This window comes from Ursus americanus, chromosome 14 (assembly GCF_024610735.1).
Source record: "Ursus americanus isolate L20-20 chromosome 14, mUrsAme1.1.p, whole genome shotgun sequence".
Classification (NCBI taxonomy): Eukaryota; Metazoa; Chordata; class Mammalia; order Carnivora; family Ursidae; genus Ursus; species Ursus americanus.
The window spans coordinates 70925137-70947972 of record NC_142140.1 but is presented as its reverse complement, the minus strand read 5'-3'; the positions used below and the strand labels follow the sequence as shown (position 1 = coordinate 70947972).

Sequence of the window (22836 nt, the reverse complement as noted above, 5' to 3'; positions counted from 1 at the left end):
GTCTCAACTGCTCGGTCCCAGTCAGAAACTCCATACACGGATCGGAGTGGCCGAGCTCCAAAACTTTATCCTTACCTCTGTGAATAAAGTGGGCTACTTTCTGGAACTCTTTTTCCAAAAGTCCTCGGGATGTCAGTGCTGGCGTCCCCAGACGCAGTCCGCTGGGCCGCAATGCGCTTTTGTCACCTTCAAGATAAACAGGCTCTGTCCCTGGGCCGTACCCAACAACTCACCACTAACTGCTGTGCATTTAAGACACTTGGCAAAAAAAAGCGGCCTGTGGATGCCGGCTGTTTCTAGGAAGCAGAACACTGCTGATTGAAATGCCAGAGGTAGGAACGAAGGCATAGGGAGACAGCAGCGCCTCTTGGCCACTGTACTGAAACAGTAAGGAGGTTGCTCTCCGTGGCATGGCCCTTGCTCTCCAAAGCGAAGCTAGCATCTCTCTGTGTCAGATGTATCACCCACATTCTTCTTACAACTCCCTGAGACATCCAGCCTGTTCCAGAGGCCCCCACTTCCTTATCCAAATGCCCGTGGCACCTGCGAGCAGCCCACCTCAGTCCCTCCCTCTCTGTCCCTGGCAGGGTTAGAGCTGTGTCAGAAGGAGCAGGCTAGGAGAGAGCCATGATTTTGCCCCCACTTACGCACCCCTCCAGAATCCCTTCATGTCTCTCCCCAGAGCCAAATTAACCTCAGCTGTAACTTTGGCCAAAAGAAATGTATTTGGCCAAGAGGATCCTTACCTGGACAGGTGTTCTTATTACAGGCAATAGAACAGGCTTCTAGAACCTTCTCAGCCCTTCCACCATCTGTGCCTTTGGAACGGAGATCCACAAGGATCAAATGGTTGTCAGAACCACCTGGAAAACCAAGTTGGACATGTAGGAATAGAGAAAGCCGATTCCATGCCAAGTGAAGGAATCTCTTGCTTCCTAAGGAACAAGGGTAAGACTGAAGGAGGCTCAAGCAGACGAGGTCAGGGAGGTGAGCACTCCCCCCATGTGTCCTGGAAGGCTTTAATCCCCTGCTAAACAAAAGATGCCCCAGGGCCGAAGGGCTGAAAGAAAGGACAGTAGCTTACAAAGGGCACAGGCCAGGGGAACCACCAGTGGCTTTCCCAGTCCACGCTGCCCACTGCTGTGACCCAGCACCTGGTGTCGGCCAACGGCCTGGCAGCTTGTCTGGGGAGCGACCGCTTGTTCAGTGCCACTGGGAGCTCCCGCTGGCTCTGACAAATCACTCAGGAGTCCCCCGTGTGTCTCCGAAATCCATCTGCAGGGCCCCCTCAAAGATAGCATCAGAGGAGCAGAGAGGGGTCGAATCCACTGAGTGCACGGGCGAGGCCAGGCTCTGCTAGCCTGCCCTGTGTCGGATCCCTAGTCCGGCCAGGTTGACAGTGTTTACACTGTTATCGAAGTGAGGGGCGCCCGGTGGCTCAGTCGTGAAGCGTCTGCCTTTGGCTCAGGTCATGATCCCAGGGTCCTGGGATCGAGCCCCAGGTCGGGCTCCCTGCTCAGTGGGGAGCCTGCTTCTCCCTCTGCCTCTGCCCCTCCCCCCTCCCTTGTGTGTGCTCTCTTCCTCTCTCGCAAAATGAATAAATCTTTAAAAAAGTAATAAAAATAAAGGAAGAGCAATAATCACAAGCCTGTCGTGAAGCTCCAGGAGCGTGCCATCCGTAGCACTGTGCCCGCACCAGGCCCAAAGCAGGTTATCACAAACACCGGCTTACAGTCACCAGTATCTGCTTCCGCCATATGCGCTGTGTCCTCAGAGCAGAGTGAACTAGGGGTGCAGGCAGGCCTGGGAGCTCAGGGAGGTGGAGACTCCTCTCCTGGGACTCCCGTGAGGCCTCGGGCAGTGCCGGGCTGCCGGGACTGCCATGTCCTATCTGTAGCCAGGGAGTCTGGTCCGACTCCTCCCAATGCCAAGTGCGGTTCCCACGCCCGCATCACCTGGGGGCCGGGTGGAAGCCGGACCCCAACCCAGACCTGCCGAGTCAGACCTGCATTGTAACAGGGTGCCTGCGGGACGGGTGTGCACATCCGATGGGTGGCCCCCGGGGGTGAGGCTTAAATGCCACCCCAAGGAGCAGGGGCGCCTCCCCGGGGATCCTCTTGGTACCTGTCACCACTTTGTAGCCCAGCTCCATCAGGGTCTCAGCCAGAACCCGGCAGTTGGCCACCACCTGGCGTTGGTAGAGTCGGAATTCCGGAGTCATAGCTTGCTTCAGGGCCACAGCGACCCCTGGCAGGAGGAGAGATCGGGGTCAGGAAGGTAGGACGGGCCCAGGCAGCAGAGCGGGAGTCAAAGAACACCCCTGTTGCCACTCAGGTCTCCTTGCTCTCCGGTGCCACCCGGGAGGGTAGATTATATTCCTCCCCCCAGATGATATCTATGTTTAACCCTCCAATTGCCTGGCTAACCCTGCAGACCTCTCCTTTTTGAGGAGCACGGGAGTTTCGTGCTAATACGATTACCACAGGGACGCTGTTCTCCCGTGAGGCGGACTTTACAGTCCTTTTGAAGCTCAGTGTGTGGACACGAGAACTCAGCTGGTGCCGAGTTGTGCAAATCTCTCTGACCAGAGGCCAGGAGAGGCGCAGGCCCGTTCTACCTGCGTGGCCAGACTCCTCCGGTCCCTTGTTCAATCGCAAGGGCCGCTAACGGGGGCCCCAAAAGGGAAGGAGAAGGCACGCCCTGCGTGCAGGCACCGAAGCCTCTTGTCGGTGTTGGTGGAAATGACTGGAAAAGGCCCAGAGCGGCTGGAGAGCGGGTGATCTCCTCACCCAAGGGTTGAAGGAACCGCAGACCCGGAGTCTGGAGGCGTAAAGGGGGGACTGGGAAAACACCCCATGGAAATCCGCCCCCTCCTTACGTCTCCCCCCCCCCCTTGGAAACACCCGTGTCTCTCTGGACAGAGGTCGTACACCTTCTTCCTGGGCTCCTCCACCAAACCGCTTTGTTCCACAGAAGATGCTGGAACGACGGAGATCATCAGCCTGCTGGGTGAGCTCAGTCAGCGGCGCGAGGGGCAGGATGTGGGGACGAGGCAACCTGTCCTCTCAGGGTTTGGACGCTAACCGCTCACCCCCTCTGCTGTCCCGCCTTCTAATTGTTCAATTCCTTCCCTGTTGTTTCTTCCCTGAGCTGGCCTGAGGCAGTTTTGCCCCCGGGCGGCCCTACGCGCCGGGTGGTCATCACTCTGCCCTGTCCCTGCCTGACACCAGTTACCAGTGTCCCTCTTCTTCCTTGTTAGCTCCTGGCGGACAGAGATCTCGCTCTAGTTTCTCCCCAGCCTGCAGGTCCTGGCACACATTTGGTGGACAGGTGACATGGGCATTAGGCACCACAGAGGAGCGAAGGCAGGAGCAGCACAAGCTCGCAGGGGCCGCCATCAGTGAGGGTATCCCCCCCAAGTGCCGCCCGAGGGCTCAGGGTTGGCTCTGGTGACATTTTACCAGCAATGGCATGGTTGTGGGGACCGCCCTGCAGGCCCGGGAACACGGCCGAGTTGATAAGTGACTCCAGGTTGTAGAGAGTCTCTTTGCCGGTCTTGGGATCCACGCTGCGCACTCCTGGATGAAGGAAAACAGCAGAATGGAAACATCAGATCAGCCGGGCTGTCCCCTGTTTTCTCCGCACCTGGACTCCAACCCAGACTGGCTGCGGGGCGCTAAGCACAAGACTGGCCTTATCCTGGGGGTGAGACCGGGCCCATCGCGGTGCAGAGCCCAGGGGCCCCTTGCTTGCATAGCGGGAGCAGACTACCCTTTGGGAGATGAAATCAAAGCATAGAAATTTCCCTCCACTGAGACTGTAACAAAGACTATGCCTTGGGTGTATTTCCTCAAAGACCTGTGCAAGAGAGCAGTCTTCCAAGATGATTACTTTGAAGGGGAGAAGACTGATTTGTATAATGATATATATTAATTATATAATAATGGCTCTAATGGGGACTAGGATTCCTTTCTGGAAAGAAAACTAATAATCCGTTGTAGTAACTAATGTTTCTACAGAGCTTCCTGTGAGCCAGGAACCGCTTGAGGCACTTTACGTTAATTAATGAATGCTCCCAACCCTGGTCTGCAGGGACCGGTGCCATTATTCCGAGGCGGCAAAGAGAGGCTGGACAGCTGGCCCAGGATCACACAGCGTGGGGGTGGCACACACCAGCAGTCCGTGGCAAGAAACAAACATTTCCCAGGCAGGTGGGAACGGCTACCGGCCTCAGGACTGTGGATACAACGGAGAAAACTCCTCGGAGACAACAAGGCACTGAGAAGGCTTGTGGGCACGTGGGTGTGTCCAGCCCTGGCCAGGGGGCCAGGCAAGGAGACTGCAGCAGAGAGAGAGCCAGTCACCAGAGGGCCGGTGTCTCTGCAGGTGCACAGGCATCTATCTGGTCTCACCGTGGGCCAAAGGATCTGATCACTAATCTGGCTTTCCCACGTGTGGGGATCCCAACATAAAGGGAATGCTTAGACGTGTGGGTTGCAGGCATTCAACAGAGGCTTCTCGCTGGAAGGACTACAGTGGTAACTATGGTTTATACATCAGCGTCTTATGGTTTGATTACCGTGAGTCATCCTCTGCGAGAGGCATGCTGGACCACAGTAAGTTCACCAAAGTAAGGCTGCACCGTGAGGCCTCTGCTAGCCCCTGGCCGGCCACACACATCTTCCATTCTCCTCTTGTGGGGAGGACTAGCTGACCCCCAGCACGATACCCTTCCTCCTTTCCCAGGACCCGGACACCCAAGGAATGAGGCAAGACCTGAGCTTCCTTCCAGGATCTGTTCCGCAGCTCTGCCATTGCCCCCTCCTACGGGACACTTCAAGGGATCCCGGGTTTCCCCAATGGCACATGAGCCCCAGAGGAGAAAGGCCAGCGCCAGCACCCCACCGGTATCCGCCCCCCCCTCCGGAGCGCACCTTTCCTGTAGAAGATCATGCCGGCCCGGCAGCCTCTCAGAGTTTTGTGGGTGGTGGTGGACACCACGTGGCAGTGCTCAAAGGGGGAGGGCACCACACCAGCCGCCACCAGCCCGCTGATGTGCGCCATGTCGGCCAGGAGATACGCCCCGTTGTCGTCCGCGATCTTCCTCAGGCGAGCGTAGTCCAGGTTTCGGGAGTAGCAGCTGGTTCCTGAGACGACAGAGGGGACGCAGTGGAGTCAGAGATTCCCACGGCCAGCTGAGAGTCGCCGGAAGTGCAGACCTGCAAAGCGGCCTCTGGGCAGGCGTATTTGACAGCTTGGAAATTTCTCCCTCCGACATCCCTGAGAACGGAAATGAAAAATAGCCTCCTTTCCCCCCCAAAAAACATCTTGGTGCCAAAAGCAACCACTCTGACCTGTCTCTTCAGGTCAGGTGCCTCTTCACGGTGGCTGGGGCAGCCCCTAACTGTTATTACCTCCGCCAGCTAGTCAGGGGTTAAAGTTTCTAGATGCTTCTCTGAGCACAGCTTCAGCTCTTACCCCACCTAGTATTAACGTTGGCAAACAGATATTTGTCCTGCAAGAAAAGAATATACTTGGACCCCAGGAGGCCAACCGTTCGAGGCCGACACTAGCAGTGAACTGGGGGACAGCTCCACGGCTTCATTTTATGGCCCGGGAGCTGCTGACAAAGACGGTTCCTTTCCCCCCGGCTCATCACCTGCGATAATCAGCTTCGGGTGGAAGAGGCGGGCGTTTTCCTCCAGTTGGCCATAGTTGATGTAGCCGGTGTCTGGGTTTACCTGTGGAATGTCACGGAGGCAGCAGGCTTGGGGTGGTGTTCTCCGCCACACCGGGCCTGCCCTCCCAGCCAAACTTGCGCCAGCTCTCAAGGCAAGATGACCTTCTGCTCCTGCCCAAAGCCTGTTCGCTCCCCTCCACCATGCGCACGGGAAAGCCGTCCCGGGGTGCGACTTGACGGCGAGATGGGGTACCAGTGTACCTGGCCTACACAAGCATCGCTCACGGAGGCAGCATGCCCTGAGGGGGCCCCAGAGGACGAGTGAGCCCCTGCCCAAGGGACAAGGAACCAAAAAGCCACCGTGGACTGAAACAGGAGCGACAAACATGTACCACGTAAGGTGGGTGCTGAGACGCTGTTACCTTCGGGAAAGAGACAAGCTGCTGCTAACAGCTCTTCTAGTCCAAGTACAGAGAGGCAAGAAAAAGAAATAAAGACACAAAGATCAGAAGACGTAAAAACCTGACATTGCTCACAGACACCATGACAGCGGACCTGAAAAATCCAAGCCTCCAGTGGCAAGCTATTGGGATTAGTGACTAATTTAGCAAGGTCAGTGGATGCAGGGTCAAAACCCAAAAATCAGTTATATTCATGCAGCAAAAAATAGGAAATGAAATGTTAATAATATATTAGTTTCAAAAGCCATTAAATAGCTAACAAAAGGTATACAAGACCTCCACACAAAATATTTTTAAAAAGATTTATTTATTTTAGAGAGAGAGAGAGAGTGCGTGAATAGGGGAGGGACGGCAGGGGGGGGCGGGAGAGAAAGAGAGAGAGAAGCAGACTCCCTGCTGAGCGTGCAGCCCCACGCGGGGCCTGATCTCACGACCCTGAGATCATGACCTGAGCTGAAATCAAGAGTCAGACACTTAACCGACTGAGCCACCGAGGTGCCCCCACACAAAACATTATTGAGAGAAATTTAAAAACACAAAAAGCTACAGTGATTACGGCAGCACGTCTGTGGAAAGACAACAGAAGAGAGCCCAGAAACGGGACCCCTAGTGACAGAGGGTCATCTGATCGATGCTGCAGGGGAAGGTGGTCTTGCTGTATGTGGTACTAGGTCCACTGCAGGGCCACGTGGAAAAATGTCATCTGGACACCCACCTCACCGCCCCCCACAGAAATCAATTCCAGATACACTGTGGGTCCATCTACATGTGAAACTTAAAACGATTTTTCCCCTTTTTGACAACACGTGTCTTAGTAAATTCAGTGTATTAAAGTTACATTGAAGCATTTGTGCCAAGGGGAAGTAAAAATCAAAGGGAAAGATTTGAGGGGTCTGGGGCATGGGAGCTCTCCGGGGAGGGGGTGGTGGGAGGCGCCCCTGCCCCTGGGGAGGCAAGGCTCGGGTCCTGACCACCCTTTCCAATTCAACATGATTATAGAAGCTTGTGCGCAGCCCAGACGTCATCTGGAAAGGCAGGCGGAAGGACCAGCTTTGGTTCTGTTTCAAAGGGAACGAACTGGCTCTTCCTAGTCCCCTGAACTTGGCAGACAAACCGTTACCTTGAAGAAAATCAACAGCTGACTCGCAGCAAAAAAACAGACATAATTCTAAAAAAATTTTAAAAGACATAATTACCACCCAAATGTGTTGCTACTCTCCGTTCCACATTCTGCTTTTTAAACCTACAGGATTTTTTAAGTTTTTTTCTTTTTTAAAAAAATGCTAAACATTGGACCAAAAAGCCCCGCTCCACGGAGAATTCATGGGCATTTGTCAGAAATTGCAGAGGGGCCAGAGTGGTGTAGAGGGATAGGAAGGGGGCCTCCCCTCTGTCACTTAGGACCTTCGGGGAGGGGACTCCTTGGACGCAGAGGAGAGAGGAGGGGACAGAAGGTTCGAGTTGGTGTTTCCCCACGGAGATGAAATGCCTGGCCCTGTGTGGGGAGATTGCGTGGAGGGTGAGAGAGAGGCCCATGGACATGGCAGGGGCCGGGAGAGGCTGAGCAGGGAGAGGCTGGGCAGGGAGGCAGGCTCCAAGGCAGAGGAGGGGCGTGGCAGCCGGAGGCCAGTCTCCTCCCTGCACAGGGCCGGTGCCCACAGGAGCCCCTCTGGTGGGTGAGCTGTGTCTCCTGCTGCCCAAGCTGGCCAAGCTCCCAGGCCCCGCCACTCCACACCCCTGCAGGCCCACCACTGCTGAGCCTCCAGCCTGCACCCAAGACACTCTTGGGGGGAGGGGAGCTGGATGGCTCAGTCGGTTAAGCGTCTGACTCTTGATGTCAGCTCAGGTCTTGATCTGAGGGTCATGAGTTCAAGTCGCACGCTGGGCTCCATGCTGGGTGTGGAGCCTACTTTAATTCATTAATTAGAAAGAAGAGACTCTTGGGTAATGGAGGACATTGGGCTAAAGAGTAAGGCTGCCCGGGGCCTCATCTAAGATCAGATGTGACTCCTCTTTGCCACTGTTCTTTCCATAGTGAAAGAAACTGTAGAAACCAGCTTTTGTGGGATGCTGGGGTGGCTCAGCCGGTTAAGCTTCTGCCTTAGGCTCAGGTCACGATCCCAGGTTCTGGGATTGAGTCTCCCATTAGGCTCCCTGCTCAGTGGGGAGCCTGCTTCTCCCTCTCTCCTTCCCCCTTGCTCGTGATCTCTCTCACTCTCTCAAATAAATAAAATCTGAAAGAAAGAAAGAGAAAGAAAGAGAAAGAAAGAGAAAGAAAGGAAGAAAGGAAAGAAAGAAAGAGAAAGAAAGAAAGAAAGAAAGAAAGAAAGAAAGAAAGAAAGAAAGAAAGAAAGAAAGAAAGAAGGAAAGCCAGCTTTTGTGGTCTACATGCAAAGACTGAGCCTTGTCTCATTACTGTCATGTTTCAAAATCCATCGTCAAGGTCAGTGTTGGCCGACGAGGATACTTGTGGCCAGAAATGCCTGGGCTTGCCATGAAAAGAGGTGAATTGTCACTTGTACACAAAAAGCACACGCAGTTACTAGGACCGAGCCACAGGCTGACAAATGGTGAATGGCCAAAGGCACGCGGCAAAGACCATGGAATGCCAAGACGGCACGAACACTGGCTTGACTTTCCTAAAAGAATAAAATCCCGTGTGTGACACTCAGCCAAGCACAAGGGTGCACTGGGACCTTTGCTCACGGTGGGACCTGTGAACTAACCTGGAACGGCCCACGGGACAATAAACAGCGGGAGGAAGTTGTTTCTGGACGTGAGGGAGTCACCGCGTACCCGGGCTGCCCCATAAGCGAGTGTGCGGGTTACTGCCTTTGTCCCCATCCCCGGCAACAAGTTTATGCATCAGCCACCACGGCCGTGAGCCCACTCGCCTTCCGTGCCTCGTCCCAACCCAACTGTTTATAATGACAAGGGCCCCGTGTGACTACGTGCCAGGCCCACGCCGGGCTCATGGCTCCTACAGGCTGTGGCCGGCTGACAAGTCTGCAAAGGGCGGCGGGGTGCAGAGGCCGGTTCTTCCAGAACAGCCACTGTCGTGGGCTGGGGCGCAGGTGTGCGGCGCTGGGCCCCAGCCTCCCACCTGCAGGGGCTGCCCCCAAATGGCGAGGGTGGGGGGGTACCGAGCAGGGCTGTCCCCAGGGGTCTGGCTGCAGCTAAAACCTCCTCTTCTGTCACCTCCCCGACCGGTCTCCCTGTGCTTCTGCGGCCCCTGGCATGCCCCGCATGCCCGAGGAGTCCCCAGGGCAGGGAAGTGACCAATGGCGAAAGGTGGGGACTTCCTGGAGTGCCTCAAGAACAGGACCACCTGTCCCTACAGGTGCAGCCAAGCCCTGGAGGACCTCTGAGGAAGAGGACTGCAGAGCCCTGGAGAGAGACCCACTCCTACCTTATAGGGCATAGATTCAAAAAAGATGGACGTGGCAGAGATTTTCTTCTTGTCCGTCATGAAGCCGTGGGTCAGGTGGCCGCCGTCGGGCAGGTCGAGGCCCATGATGCGCCCGTGGGGCTCCACCAGGGCGGTATAGACTGCGAAGTTGGCAGGGGAGCCTGGAAGGCGAGGCCGGAGGGGTACGATGACTTCCGCCCAGCAGGCCCCAAGCAGGACCCCAGAGCTTGGCCACGAGGCCATCAGCCAGGCGTGCACAGAGCAGGCCTGGCCACCACGGCGCAGCCCCCCCCAGTTCCCTGGAGGTTCCCCCGCAGCAAACCCCGAGAATAAGGGACAGGTGTGTTCAGGAGGGGTGAGTCAGGGGGAGCCAAAGTCGATGGAGAGAGAGAGAGACGCACAGACCCGGGGGGGCTTAGCCTATCTTTCACTCTCGTTTACGGGCAGTCCTTCCTGGGACTGCTCTCAGTGAATGGCAGCTGGCAGGGGGAGCCCAGGCCCATCTGGAGGTGGCAGTTACCTGAGTAGGGCTGGACATTGACCCCCCAGCACTCGGGGTCCAGACCGTAGACCTGCAGCGCTCGCTTCTGACACAGGAGCTCCAGCTCGTCGATGAACTCGGTCCCGCCATAGTACCTGCGGGAGAAAGCCCACTAAGGCCCCCTCTGGCCCCGATCCTCTGTGCTTCGAACAGAAGCCAAGAAGCTTCGGGCTGGGACCGAAGATTAAAGAAAAAAAAAAAAAGTGGAGGAGCAGTGAGAACGAGTCCTCCGAACCTCACACCACTCATCTTCCATCCGTGCCAAGTGACTGAGTGAGTACCTTCACATCGAGGCAATTCTGACCGAGGCTGTGCAGATGACCCTTGAGGACCTCGTCGTTATGCTGAGTGACCTAAGCCACTTAAAACTGTGTGACTGCCCGCCCATGAGGTTCCAAGAGCAGAGTCCTAGAGCCAGAATGTGCAATGGGGGTTCCTCGGGGTGGGGGTGGGGGGGCAGAGGCAGAGCTGGAAAGTTTTTTGTTTTTCGTTTTTACAGTTCTAATAAAATTTTACTTGTTGTTTAATAATTACATGTGAAAATTTGTTTTTTATCTGTATATTAGTAATGGTAACAACTCAGACATTTTTAACAACTATGCCTTGTGGTCAGAGAAAACTTAAAAATTTTATTTTATTTTATTTTATTTTTTTTAAAGATTTTATTTATTTATTTGACAGAGATAGAGACAGCCAGCGAGAGAGGGAACACAAGCAGGGGGAGTGGGAGAGGAAGAAGCAGGCCCACAGCGGAGGAGCCTGATGTGGGGCTCGATCCCATAACGCTGGGATCACGCCCTGAGCCAAAGGCAGACGCTTAACTGCTGTGCCACCCAGGTGCCCCAAAACTTAAAAATTTTAAATTAAATATATATATACCCTCTTTCTGGGGCAGCTGGGGGGCTCAGTCGGTTGAGTATCTGACTCTTGATTGCAGCTCAGGTCATGATCCCGGGGTCCTAGGATCAAGCCCCATGATGCGCTCCCTGCTCAGTGGGGAATCTGTGGGATTCCGTCGGGGGAAGTCTGTTTTTCCCTCTCCCTCTGCCCCCCCCAACCTCATGCTTGCTCACACTTGCTCTCTCTCTCAAAATAAATTTTATATATATATATATTCTTTATATATATATATTCTTTTTATCCCAGTAAAGAACACATAACACAGAACTGACATCTTAACCCTTTTTAAGCATACAGTCTAGTGGTGTTAAGTACTTCACGCTGCTAAGTATATTCCCATTGTTGTGCAACAGACCTCTAGAACTTTCTCATCCTGCAAGACTGAAACTCTACACCCACGGAGCAGCAGCTCCCCACTCCCTCCCCACAGCTGCTAGCAACCGTCATTCTCCTTTTCGCTCTGATCCTGACAATTCTAGAAGCTCACAGTGGCATTACGCACTATCCGTATTTTTGGGACTGGGTTATTGCAGTCTCAAAAAAAGTGGGCGCTCACTCCTCGTGGTTCCTCTTCGATGTAGCATGTGACGGGAATTCTTTCTTTTTTAACGGTGAAGGACGTTCGATTATATGGATAGACCACATTTTGCTTTTCCATTCATCCCATCCACCGACACCTGGGTTGCTCCCAGCTCTTGGCTATTGTGAATAATGCTGCTGGGAACAAGTCTGGAAACCGAAAGGGGCTTCGCGGAGTGATCTAGAAGGTCCCTCCTAGCATCGGATTCTCTGCTTTTTCAGCGAAGAAGGGTGTGGTCTCCCCCAAGCTTGGAGGAGAGCAGCCGATGACTGGGTAAGAATGACGGACCTTCCGGAAGGTCAGGGCTGCAAGGGGCTTAGCAATTAGCCATTTTCCAGAGGCGCAAACACAGGATGGTGATTCATGGTCACAGTGAGGCGCCAGTGCCCCTGCCCGCCTTGCCTCAGATGGAGGAGCCAGGCCACCTGCAGAGGCGGGGAGCTGTGGAAAGATCGCGTGGCGCACAGACCCGGACCTGGTTCTGCTCTGTACCAGGGACTTGGAGCAGCCTCCTTCACCCGCCCAAGTCCGACTCCTTATCTGGAAAGGGGGTGAGAGTGCTGACTTTGCAGTCAGGCTGCGCGATACATGAACGTGACCGTGGTCACGCTCGGCCCGATGCCTAGAACACAGCACTGCGTTTCACCCTCAATTACGCGGCCACCGTCATCTCACAGATCGCCAAGAAAGACAAAAGTGTTTTCAATGAAATGATGGCTTCGGGTCAGTTAGGTCCATCCCAGTTTCGGAGATGTTAAAATGCAAAGAAGTGGGCGCTCAGGGCTGATGAAAGTCAGCAAGGACTCAGTAAACGTCAGCGCGGTTCCCCGCTGCTGTCCCCAGGCTTCCATGGAAATTCAGCTCGGGGCAAGGGGTTCGGAAGCCCGATTCGGGCCTGGGATCTAAGCCGTGTTCTTCAACTAAACTTCACGTATAAGAAAGTGGGAGCTCTTCCTTCATATCCATTTTCACTTGGGACAAGACTCACAGAGGAAGAGAAATGCCCACCAGGGATGAACGGATGCCCTCAAACCACAGCAGTAAATACCACCTCAGGGGGCCAGGTGTCACCTGCTTCACCTCTCTACAGAGACAGGTGTCCCTGTGTCCACTGGGTGGGGACGAAAACCCTGGGATCCATCGAAGTCTCTTCTACAAGGTCAACTCAGAAACATTGGAACCCCTGAGACAGCTTGGGATTTGGAGTATGTGTGTGGCTTTTTCCAACACCGACAACCAATTCTTGGACGCCAGCTGGGAGGCCCAACAATTCCACCCAATTCTGACACGACCTGGCCCGAGTTAGCGGCCACGCCACAGGTTAAGGACTGACTCAGTTTCAAGAGTCTGCCCGCAGCCACAGTCCTGCGCCCCCAGGCTACCCACACCACTGTCCCGCTTGGCCACACATTTGGGGGTCTCCACAACCTCCTCTCAGGCCTATTCATTTCACCAGAACAACGCACAGAACTCAGGAAAGCGCTCTATGTATGATTACTGGTCTATTACGAAAGATTCAACTCAAGAATAGTCCAAGGGAAGAGGCGCATAGGGCAACGTGGTGGTGGGGAGGGGCGTCACCCTCCCAGCACCTCGGCTGGTACAAGCCCCACCGCGCTCGGCCCCCTGGTGCCTCGGGGGCTGGGGGAGAGGGCCGAAAGCTCTGCCCTTCTCACCTCCTGTCTGGGCTTTCTGCATCTAGGCACCCCACCCTCAGTCACCTGCCTTAAACTCAGGCGTGGTCGACAAAGGGTCATCGAGAATAACAGAACACACCTACCACCAGGGAATTCCAAGGGCTTTAGGAGCTCAGTGCCACGGCAAGAAAGACCTGACGTTAATTTTTTACGAGACCACAGCATGAAAACATCTACCTGTGTGCGACCCCGAGAAGTCACTGAGTCTCAGTGAGTCTTGGCTTCCTCATCTGTAACCTGTGGAAACCAGCGCCCCTTGCCCTGTAGGGCGGCCCCGAGGATCAAATGAGCTGCGGGTTGTGAAAACACCAGGTGAACCCTCGAAGGCGCAGAGAAGGTAGTTACACAGGGCAGGAGAAAGACTATGCCTTCAACTTGGTTCTCGGCCCTTCTCCAGAGACCTCCAAGGGCATCTCAGTGTGGAGCGGCCGGCAGTGGGTTGAGGGTGAGCCTTCTTTTTCCCTGTCCTCTGGGACACAAATGTACAAATCTGCAAAAACCGTATGTCAAATTCTGTCATCGTCATCTTTGCTGATGACCGTAAAAAACCAGAAATGAATAGAACTTCTTGTGGTTCTCAGGGTGAAGGAGTTGACCACATGCAACGTTTCTAACGTAGCCACGAACGAGTCAGTTGTCGCTTCCAGGGCACCCCTGATACAGACTCGATTACTCACAGAGCAACAAGCACCTTCCACGGCACCACTCAGAGCGCTGACCTTTTTCTAGAAGCTTGACAACAGTCCAACAGCTCCAGACGCCTTAGGCATTGGCCTGTTATTCCAGAAAGCCCCAAAGGGACTGCTAAAGACTGTGAGGACAGCTGCTCCAAGAACATCAGCGCTGTCACATGCTGGGAATTGCAAACGAGTTATGACTGCATGGGAGCGGAATAGAAATCCCCACGCCGTGTAGACCCTAGACTGACTCAGTAGCTCCCATCGCTACGTCAGAAGCAGGCCTCTGACGGCGTTCACATACCTCTGGCCTGGGTACCCCTCGGAGTACTTGTTATTTAAGCAAGAGCCTAGGGCCTCCAAAACTGCTCGGCTGGCGAAATTCTCGGAGGCGATCAGCTCCAGCCCGACCCTCTGGCGGTGACTCTCCTTCTTGATGATGTTGTAAACCTGATGAGAAGGAAAGGGGTAGTGAACGGCTGGCCGGTTCAGGTTAGCGTTTTGCTCTGATCAAAGCCATAGCCTCTTACAGAGATGAGACACTGGGACAGATTCACACTCTGCCCGCAGAAGCCGACCATAACCCCGACAACCCAACTGAGAAGACCCCCATTGCACAAACAGGAAATCGCCCCCCGAGTTGAGCCTTTAGGGAGGAATTCATACAAGACAATAAATTAAGGGACTCAAAAGGACCGAAGAGAAAATGGTCTTTCAAATAAGCACCCCACCTAATGTTTAATTTTCCATCATCTTGTTATTTTCACCCCTATGTTTCACCAAGTTTCTCCCTCCCTGAACTTTATTGCTGGCTCTTCGTCCTTAACACAAGAGTTGCTTTGGTAAACCCACAGAGGCTTAGTAGACCAGTAGTGGCCGCGGGTTGGGGAGTTTGGCGGGGGTGGGAGGGGGACTGCTCATGGGTCTGAGGTTTCTCTTTGAGGGGGATCAAAATGTTCTAAAATTGATTATGGGGGTGCCTGGGTGGCTCAGTTGGTTAAGCGTAAGACTTCGGCTCAGGTCGTGATTTTGAGGTCCTGGGTTCGAGCCCCGCATTGGGCTCCCTGCTCAGCAGGGATTCTGCTGCTCCCTCTCCCCACTATGCATGCTCTCCCTCAAATAAATAAATAAAATCTTTTAAAAAATAAAATAAAATTGACCGTGAACATACCAAAACCACGGACGTGTGCACTTGAAGTGGGTGACTTACGTGGCAAGTGAATGATCTCTCACGTATAAAGCCGCTATAAAAACACATCAAGAAAGGATGCTTCTCGGTGTCCAGCTATCTGAACTGGAAGGAAAGGGTCAGATCTCAGTGCCCCTTGCCTCCGGAGCAGCCAGAACAGTGCTCTGCACTGTGGAAACCCAGAAATATCCATATTTGCCCACAGAGGGCTTTTAAAGGTTTTTTAAATGTTTATTTATTTTAGAGAGAGTGTGAATGAGCAGAGGGAGGAGCAGAAGGAGAGGGAGAGAGAATCTGAAGCAGACTCCATGCTTAGTGTGGAGCCCGACACGGGGCTTGATCTCGCGACCCCGAGATCATGACCTGATCCGAAACCAAGAGTTGGACGCTTGACCAACCGAGCCACGCAGACGCCTCCCACAGAGGACTTTTAGCCACTTTGTCAGCCACCGCCTCTAAATCCAGCATTCTTACACTACCTGCAAGGCTGTCCCGAGTAAGGGTTACTTAGGAGTGGACCTGGCGACTGAAACAAGACTCCCCGCGCCTCACCTCAGTGTCACTGTCTTTCAGGGGCTGCGCCAGCATTTTTTCATGCGAGGACCACAGGTCGGCATCCTTGGGAGCTCCGTTGACTTGAGTCATCATCGCACGGGTTCAAAGTTGCCTAAAATTGGAAACACTCCCCGCATTAAATTCAGTTAAAGCTCATGGCGACCTGTGGGTTCTCCCGAGCTGCTGAAGGACTGACGTGTTTTACGGCCTTTCCCTCACAACTGCTGGATCAACACGACGGCCTTCTATTGCAAAACCACTGTGTAGCTTCTGGTTCCTTCTGGAACTGTGGAGGTCAGCTCGTGATCCCGTTCGTAGAGAGAACTCCCCGCCCTCCCTCTGAGGCCTGCCCCAGCCTAGAGAGAGCCCGGTACCCCTCTTCCCAACTATACCTTTCCTGGTACGGGGTCGCTCCCCTCCTAAACCAGGTGCCTTGAAGGCAAAAACTGAGTGTTACTTTTTAAATTTTTTTGAATCCCACACAGAACCCCAGCATGGCCGTATTTGTCAAATGCGCGAACAAACCAATTGCCGACGTCAGTGTTATTCTTCCCATTTTTTCAAGTAATGAAAATGAGGCTCGGAAAAGAAAAAAAGTTATTTCAGCCCCAGGGCTGCACAGCAGGTTGGCCAGGAAGGAAGGGCTCAAAACCCCCAAACACACATTCTGAGTGCCCCCCACTCTCCCTCCTGTAGGAACTACGAGTCAAGGCACGCCCTTTGTGCTGAAATAGAAACCCTCGGGTAAAAGCCGCAGGTCAGATTTGCACGTCTGTCTTTTTCATCAGAAAACGGCATCCCGTTAAAGCAGGGCTGAGCGGAAAACGCAAGCTTCTTAACCTAGGTTTCTGCAGAGTGCGACAGGCATTTAGTGGGCAGTGGCTGGCCACCAGCGTGAAAGTTTAAATATTAACAGGAACCAACCTCCTCTAATCAGCAGTTGGCAGGTTTTCAGGACTTGTCCATCAATTTGCTATGTTTTCATTTCGGGGCACTCACTCGCCAGTTATTTACCGAGGACCTGCCCTATGGCAGCCACGGGATTGGTACTGGGCACACAGTGGTGACCAAAACAGACGGGAGCCCTGACCAGCAGCAATGAAAAAGGGTGGCTTCATGCAGCTAGATAAAACGAGGAAAGTGGCACGGGGGACAAGAACGGGGTCGTGACATGAGCAGGGATCACTGTGGACAGCTGGGTCCGGGGCCTATTGGAGATGGGATCCAGAGGACATCCAGACTGGGAAAGAGCCGATCAGGAGGAGAAAGCCCACCTCCCAAGAGTACTGTGGGTTAATAAGAAATATATATTGGTCTCTGCTCTTAAAAGTCTTGTGATTCCCTGGGAGGGATAAGGGTGACTTTTGTTCTCCTTAGGTGACTCCGGGTGGACTCCTGGCTGGTCACCACAAAGACCAAGCCATGATCAGAAGCTTGGAATTTTCCATCCGGACTCCCCATTCTCCAGGGAGGAGAGAGGTGTTAGAAATAGAGTTAATAATTGATCAAGTGTAGGTGAGGAAGGTTCCATAAAAATCCCCAAAGTATGGGGTCTGGGGAGCTCCCATGTTGGTGAATACCCACGTACCCGGAGGGTAGCGCACCCCAACTCTGGGGGGACCCTCCCACACCTCACTCTAAGTATCTCTTTATCCGGCTGTTTGTCGGTATCCTTCCTTTATGGTATCTTCTACTATATAATAAACTGGTAAAGGTAAGCAAATGTTTCCCTGAGTTCTACGGGCTGTCTTAGCAAATGACTGAATCCAAGGAAAGGCGGGTCAGGTCACGGGGACCTCCAATTTGTAGCAAGTCATACAGAAGTTGTGGGTAACGTGGAGACCTCCTAGTTGCGGTTGGCATCTGAAATGGGGGCAGTCTCGTGGGACTGAGCCCTTAACCTGTGGGGTCCATGCTAACTCCAACCAGTAGCAGAACTGAATTGAACTGCGGGATCCCCCCCAGCCGGTGTCACAGAATTGCTGATGTGTGGAAAACCCACGCATCTGGTGGTCAGAAGTGTCATGAGTGTGGCAGCAGTGTGAGGAAAGGGGGCACACAGCCCCAAGAGCAATTGTTCCTGGGCCAGCTCACCCACTCATTTGCTAGACAAACATACCCGCTAAATACAACAGCCCAATAGTCCCAAATCACACTGATGCGTTCTCCGTAGCCTCCGGTGGAGCCAGCAAGAAGCAACTATCAGAAATCGGTCACTGGGAAATTCCTCACTGGGGCTTTCAAAGCAGCCAGGATTTTCACTCAAGCACCGGAGGATTAGGACTTCAAAGTAATGCGTGCTCCTGCAGTGGCAGCAGGCCTGCCTTGCCAAGGGTGGCGGGCAGCCTTGGAGGTGGCTGGCCGTGTCCAGGTTGCCGTCACAGGGGGAGAGAGAGATGGGGAAAATGGTTTGGCCACTATGCCCACGGCTTTTCTCCGTCCTGATCCCCGCACTCAAGAATGGCCGGTACAACCCAAGGCTCTCTGCATCGGCCCACACACGTGCCCTCGACAGGTGCTAAACCCACCAAAAAAAACCAAAACCAAAACCAAAAAAACGTGAGAGCCAAAACAGGTGCTCTGGTCCTAGAATCTGGAAGACCAAGCTTCTTTGAAATACTGATTACTCAAAAAGGATTCCAACGTGGCAAGCAACAGAGAAGATATTGCTCAAAGGCCAAATAACTAAGTCCATTTGGAGGCCTCCTCCTCCAAGGTACGTCAGATCTACAATCATTCTGGCAAAGGTGCTCCGTTGCACCACACTCAGGACAAGACACAAAGTCCCCACCGGCACCTCTGCACCCCCTGGCTTCCCTTTGGCAGAACACCTGCTGCCTTGTGCCCTCCCTGCAAATCTTTTCCTTGCTGGAGATGCTAATTCTGAGTCAGTTACCGCTGAAGGGGGGGGGGCTGCACGTGGGCACGTGGGGCCTCCACGTCCCCCTGCTCTCACTGCCCACCCACCAGGAGGAGTTTTCTACCCTGTATCCTATAACTACTCAGGATCAAGCCTCCTTCCCCAACATGGGGTACTTAATCCACACCCTTATTAAGCCCATACCCTTCCTTTTTTTTTTTTTTTTTTTTTTTTGAGATTGTATTTATTTATTTCAGGCAGGGCAGAGGCAGAAGCAGGCTCCCTGCAGAGTAGGGAGCCCAATGCAGGGCTAAGTCACCCAGGTGCCCTAAACCCATACCCTTCTTGAGTCCAGATGAAGCTTTTTTAACCGTGAAGAAGTTTCGATTCTTTATTCAAACAGAGAGTTCAGGGGCGCCTGGGTGGCACAGCGGTTAAGCGCCTGCCTTCGGCTCAGGGCGTGATCCCGGCGTTGTGGGATCGAGCCCCACATCAGGCTCTTCCGCTATGAGCCTGCTTCTTCCTCTCCCACTCCCCCTGCTTGTGTTCCCTCTCTCGCTGGCTGTCTCTATCTCTGTCAAATAAATAAATAAAATCTTAAAAAAAAAAAAAAGCAGAGTTCAAGATTCTTTTGTTTCAATGTAGTCAATTACACCTACTGTAGATATAATCTATTGTCTACTAAGTCAATTAGATTATATTCTGGGGCAATTTGAATTACAGTAAGAAAGACAAAGACCTGGAATGTAAATAGTTGCTTTATGTGTCAACTTGACCAGAGTTATGGATGACCAGGTAGCTGATGAAACAAGAAAGAAATCCTGACACTGTGTACCTTTTAAGATGCAGAGGGAAGATCATCATTTTTAGCTAATATTATATTTAGGGAAGACAAACTTCGCATCCTTTCTTGAAGTTTGGAGTTTGGCTGAAACAGAACATACCTTGAACTTTGTCCTTGTTTTTTTTTTTTTTAACTGTGATAAAATATATGTAAGATTTACGATTTTAACCATTTTTTTTAAGATTTTATTTATTTATTTGACAGAGAGAGAGACAGCCAGCGAGAGAGGGAACACAAGCAGGGGGAGTGGGAGAGGAAGAAGCAGGCTCATAGTGGAGGAGCCTGATGTGGGGCTCGATCCTGGAACGCCGGGATCACGCCCTGAGCCGAAGGCAGACGCTTAACGACTGCGCTACCCAGGCGCCCCTTAACCATTTTTTAATTAAAAAATGATCTTTATTAAAACATTTTTTTTTCTACTTCACCCATCCACCTCCCCTTGGTAACCATCAGTTTGTTCTGTAGTTAAGTCTGGCTTTTTCTCTTTTTTCTTTGCTTGCTCATTTGTTTTGCTCCTTAAATGCCACATAGAAATGAACCCCCTAGGGTCTTTGTCATTCTCTGCCATTTTGACCATTTTTAGGTGCAATTCAGTGGCATTAAATACACGCACGTCGTTGTGCAACCATCACGACCATCTGTCTCCAGAACTTTCTCATCACCCCAAACAGCAATTCTGGGCACCCATGAAACATCTCTCCATTCCACTCTCTCCAAGCTGGTGGGAGCAACTATTCTACTTTCTACGAATTTGACTGTTTCAGGTGCCTCAGTAAATGAAATCACACAACAGTCGCCCTTTTGTGTCTGGCTTATTTCACGTCGCGGGAGACCTTCCAAGTTCATCCATGTTGTAGCTTGTGTCAGAATTTCCCTCCCTGTCAAGTCTGGGTAATACTCCACTGCATGCAGACACCACACAGTACTTTGTTCGTCCATTCTTCCATCACCGACATTGGTTGCTTCCACCTTTTGGCCACTGTCAATAATGCAGCCATGAATGTAACAAATACCAAGCGCCTGCTTTCAGCCCTTCTGGGTACAGACCCCAAGAGGAATTGCTGGATCATACAGTAATGCTATATTTCGTTCAAGACAAGCTTTTGATGTTTCAGAAATCTATACTCTATTATTAGCCTACAGTGAATTCATTCATTCCTGCAACAAATATTTATTGAGCAATTCCCATGTCCCAGGCACTGAGCTAGGAACTAGGAATGCATGGGTCCAAAAGACAGAGGCCCTGCTTTTGTGAGGAGCAGACTAATACACAAGTAAACCAGAAATATACAAGATAATTTCAGGTGGTGGTGATGGCCATGAGGACAATAAATGGGTGGAGGGCTCCTTTAGGAGAGGCCTTGGAAAGTGCCTGGGCTGAGATCTGAAGTGGGAAGGAGCCAGGCTTCTGCGATCTGGGGCAAGCGCTCCTCACCTTATCACCGTTAGTGCAAAGGCCCTCAAATGGGAAGAAGTTTGACTTGTTAAGGGCCAGAAATCAGGCCCCTGTGGCTGAAGCTTGGGGAACAGAGGCCCAAGAGATGACACTGGAAGGACCAAGGGTGAGAGCAGGGATGGGAGAACAGATTCTTCACCTTGACCGTGCATGCTTGACAAGTTTCAAACTGTGTTCTAGAAACGTCGGTCTTCAGCCATGTCTCAATCCATCTGTGAAATCGGAAACTAACAACTAGAGAAACCCAGCTGAGGGAGATCAAGGTTCCCCACGTCAAAAAGCAGGTGGGGGACACCTCCCAAGCTGGACCCCTCCAACCCTCCCACGTCCCGACAGTGAAGACCAGAGCCGAGGAAACTGTGCTAAAACCAGCCTGCTGGGTTCAGATCCTGCTCTCCACTTCCTAAGGTGCAACCCCAGTTGCTGACACCTCTGTTTCTCAGCCCCCTCATTAAACCCAGGAGCGAAGACAGTTCTGAGCTGGCAGGGAGAGTTAAATGAGCCACCGGACATACACAGGGCACTCAGAACAGTGCCAGGCACAAAGTACTCAAAAATGATCAGCTACTACTCTTACAAAGAACGGAGGGACCTTAGGGCCATCTTTGTTACCACTCAGTAATCTGGGCGGAGCACCCCGGCAGGAAACAGCCCACTGCTGCCGTTACTATCATTATAGTGCCGGATATTTCTGTTGGGGAAATGTCACTCATGTGTGGCACCGTCCTCACCTCAACCCCAGGAAAACAGACCCGCTGAGTGAATTTACTTGCCAAGGTCATCAGCCTCCCCATGGCCCCAAATCTTCCCTGGGCCTTTTGCCACAGAAGTGGAACCAGCCAGAAGTCTCCGGAGGGAACGGCCCTGTTGAATGGCATCTGTGTGTCCTACACACAGATTCTGTGCTGCCTAGTTTACAGAGGAGGAAACAGGCTCGGAGAGCTCAGGGGTCGAAGGTGCTACAACAGAGTCAAAATTCGACCTCCGGTTTACCTTTAGCTCCAAAGCACGTTCCCATGAATAAAAGCACAGGCTGCCCGCGTCCAACGCGTGCTCCCTCAAGTGAGAAATTTAAAATATGATTTCATAAGAACCTGAACTGGTGTTTCCAGTCCGGCAACTGCCTGGCTAAAGACACGTTTTGTGCTGGCCTCAGCGATCAAGGGTCACTTAAATTCCAGGACCTCGAAGCACAGGGCACGGGGCCAAGAACCCCACAGGGCAACGTTTGTCTCCTAGCACAGGGGGTGACAGATTGCAGACAACAGGCGCCGCTCCTCCCCCGCAGGGATCTGTTCGCACTCCAGAGCGCGACCATACATGCAATGCTTGAGAGCGCAGGCTTTGAGAGCTTCCGTTTAATTCCGGGCTCTGCCATTTTGCTATCTGCAGGGTCGCGCCTAAAGCGGCTCTTCTCCTCGAGCCTCACCTTCCTCATCTGTAAAATGGGCTCTGTGATAGCACTCCGCCTGCAGCTTTGTTGAGGGGCTTCTGTAGCCAGGCGAAGGGGTGTACTTAAATTGAAAAAGCTCTGCGAGAAAAGTGCTCAGTGGGGAGCGGCTACTTCATCAGCTCTAAGCCTTCGCATCTGCGTCAAAGGCTGAGCCCGCCACCCCCACTGCACCGACCGGTGACCAGGGACCGGGCATTGGGGCTCGCCGCCCTCCCGCCCCTCACCCCGGCCACTAACAAAGCGCCCCGTACCTTTTCCGGCTTCTCAGAGCTGCAGGGGAAGCGCGGTGGCGAGGCGCACACCACAAAGGGAGCGCACACCCCGAGAGCGCCGGCGACACCAAGGTCCTGGCACCCGAAGCTGCCCACCTACCGGAACAGGCTCTCGCACACCAGCCCAGCGACCCCGAGGCCCCACGCTGCAGCCGCCGCTGCCAGAGTCCGAGACCCGCCGACGCGCGCCCGACTGTGTGCCCGCCACGTGACACCTGCCGCGCGAGTCCGGAACGCAGAACTTGGCGCGCGGCGGTTCGCG

The 22836-nt window shown here is 53.0% G+C and overlaps 1 protein-coding gene across 4 annotated transcripts in view; it reads right to left on the bottom strand.

Moving 5' to 3' along the window:
• Positions 1 to 22836, bottom strand: part of SHMT1 (serine hydroxymethyltransferase 1) — a 24371-nt gene extending 1535 nt beyond the window's left edge. The window contains exons 1-11 of one of the 4 annotated variants that reach the window (XM_045778284.2): positions 22554 to 22836; positions 15687 to 15801; positions 14250 to 14395; positions 10071 to 10186; positions 9551 to 9711; positions 5660 to 5741; positions 4935 to 5147; positions 3462 to 3578; positions 2125 to 2247; positions 747 to 863; positions 76 to 186 (exon numbers count right to left, since the gene is read on the bottom strand). In XM_045778284.2, the coding sequence (XP_045634240.1) occupies positions 76 to 186; positions 747 to 863; positions 2125 to 2247; positions 3462 to 3578; positions 4935 to 5147; positions 5660 to 5741; positions 9551 to 9711; positions 10071 to 10186; positions 14250 to 14395; positions 15687 to 15782 (1282 nt within the window). In that variant the 5' untranslated portion in view covers positions 15783 to 15801; positions 22554 to 22836. Of the gene's footprint in view, positions 1 to 75; positions 187 to 746; positions 864 to 2124; positions 2248 to 3461; positions 3579 to 4934; positions 5148 to 5659; positions 5742 to 9550; positions 9712 to 10070; positions 10187 to 14249; positions 14396 to 15155; positions 15240 to 15686; positions 15802 to 21842; positions 22523 to 22553 lie in introns of those variants that run through there. The other 3 variants (XM_087867684.1, XM_087867685.1, XM_087867686.1) reach the window with 3 other exon arrangements.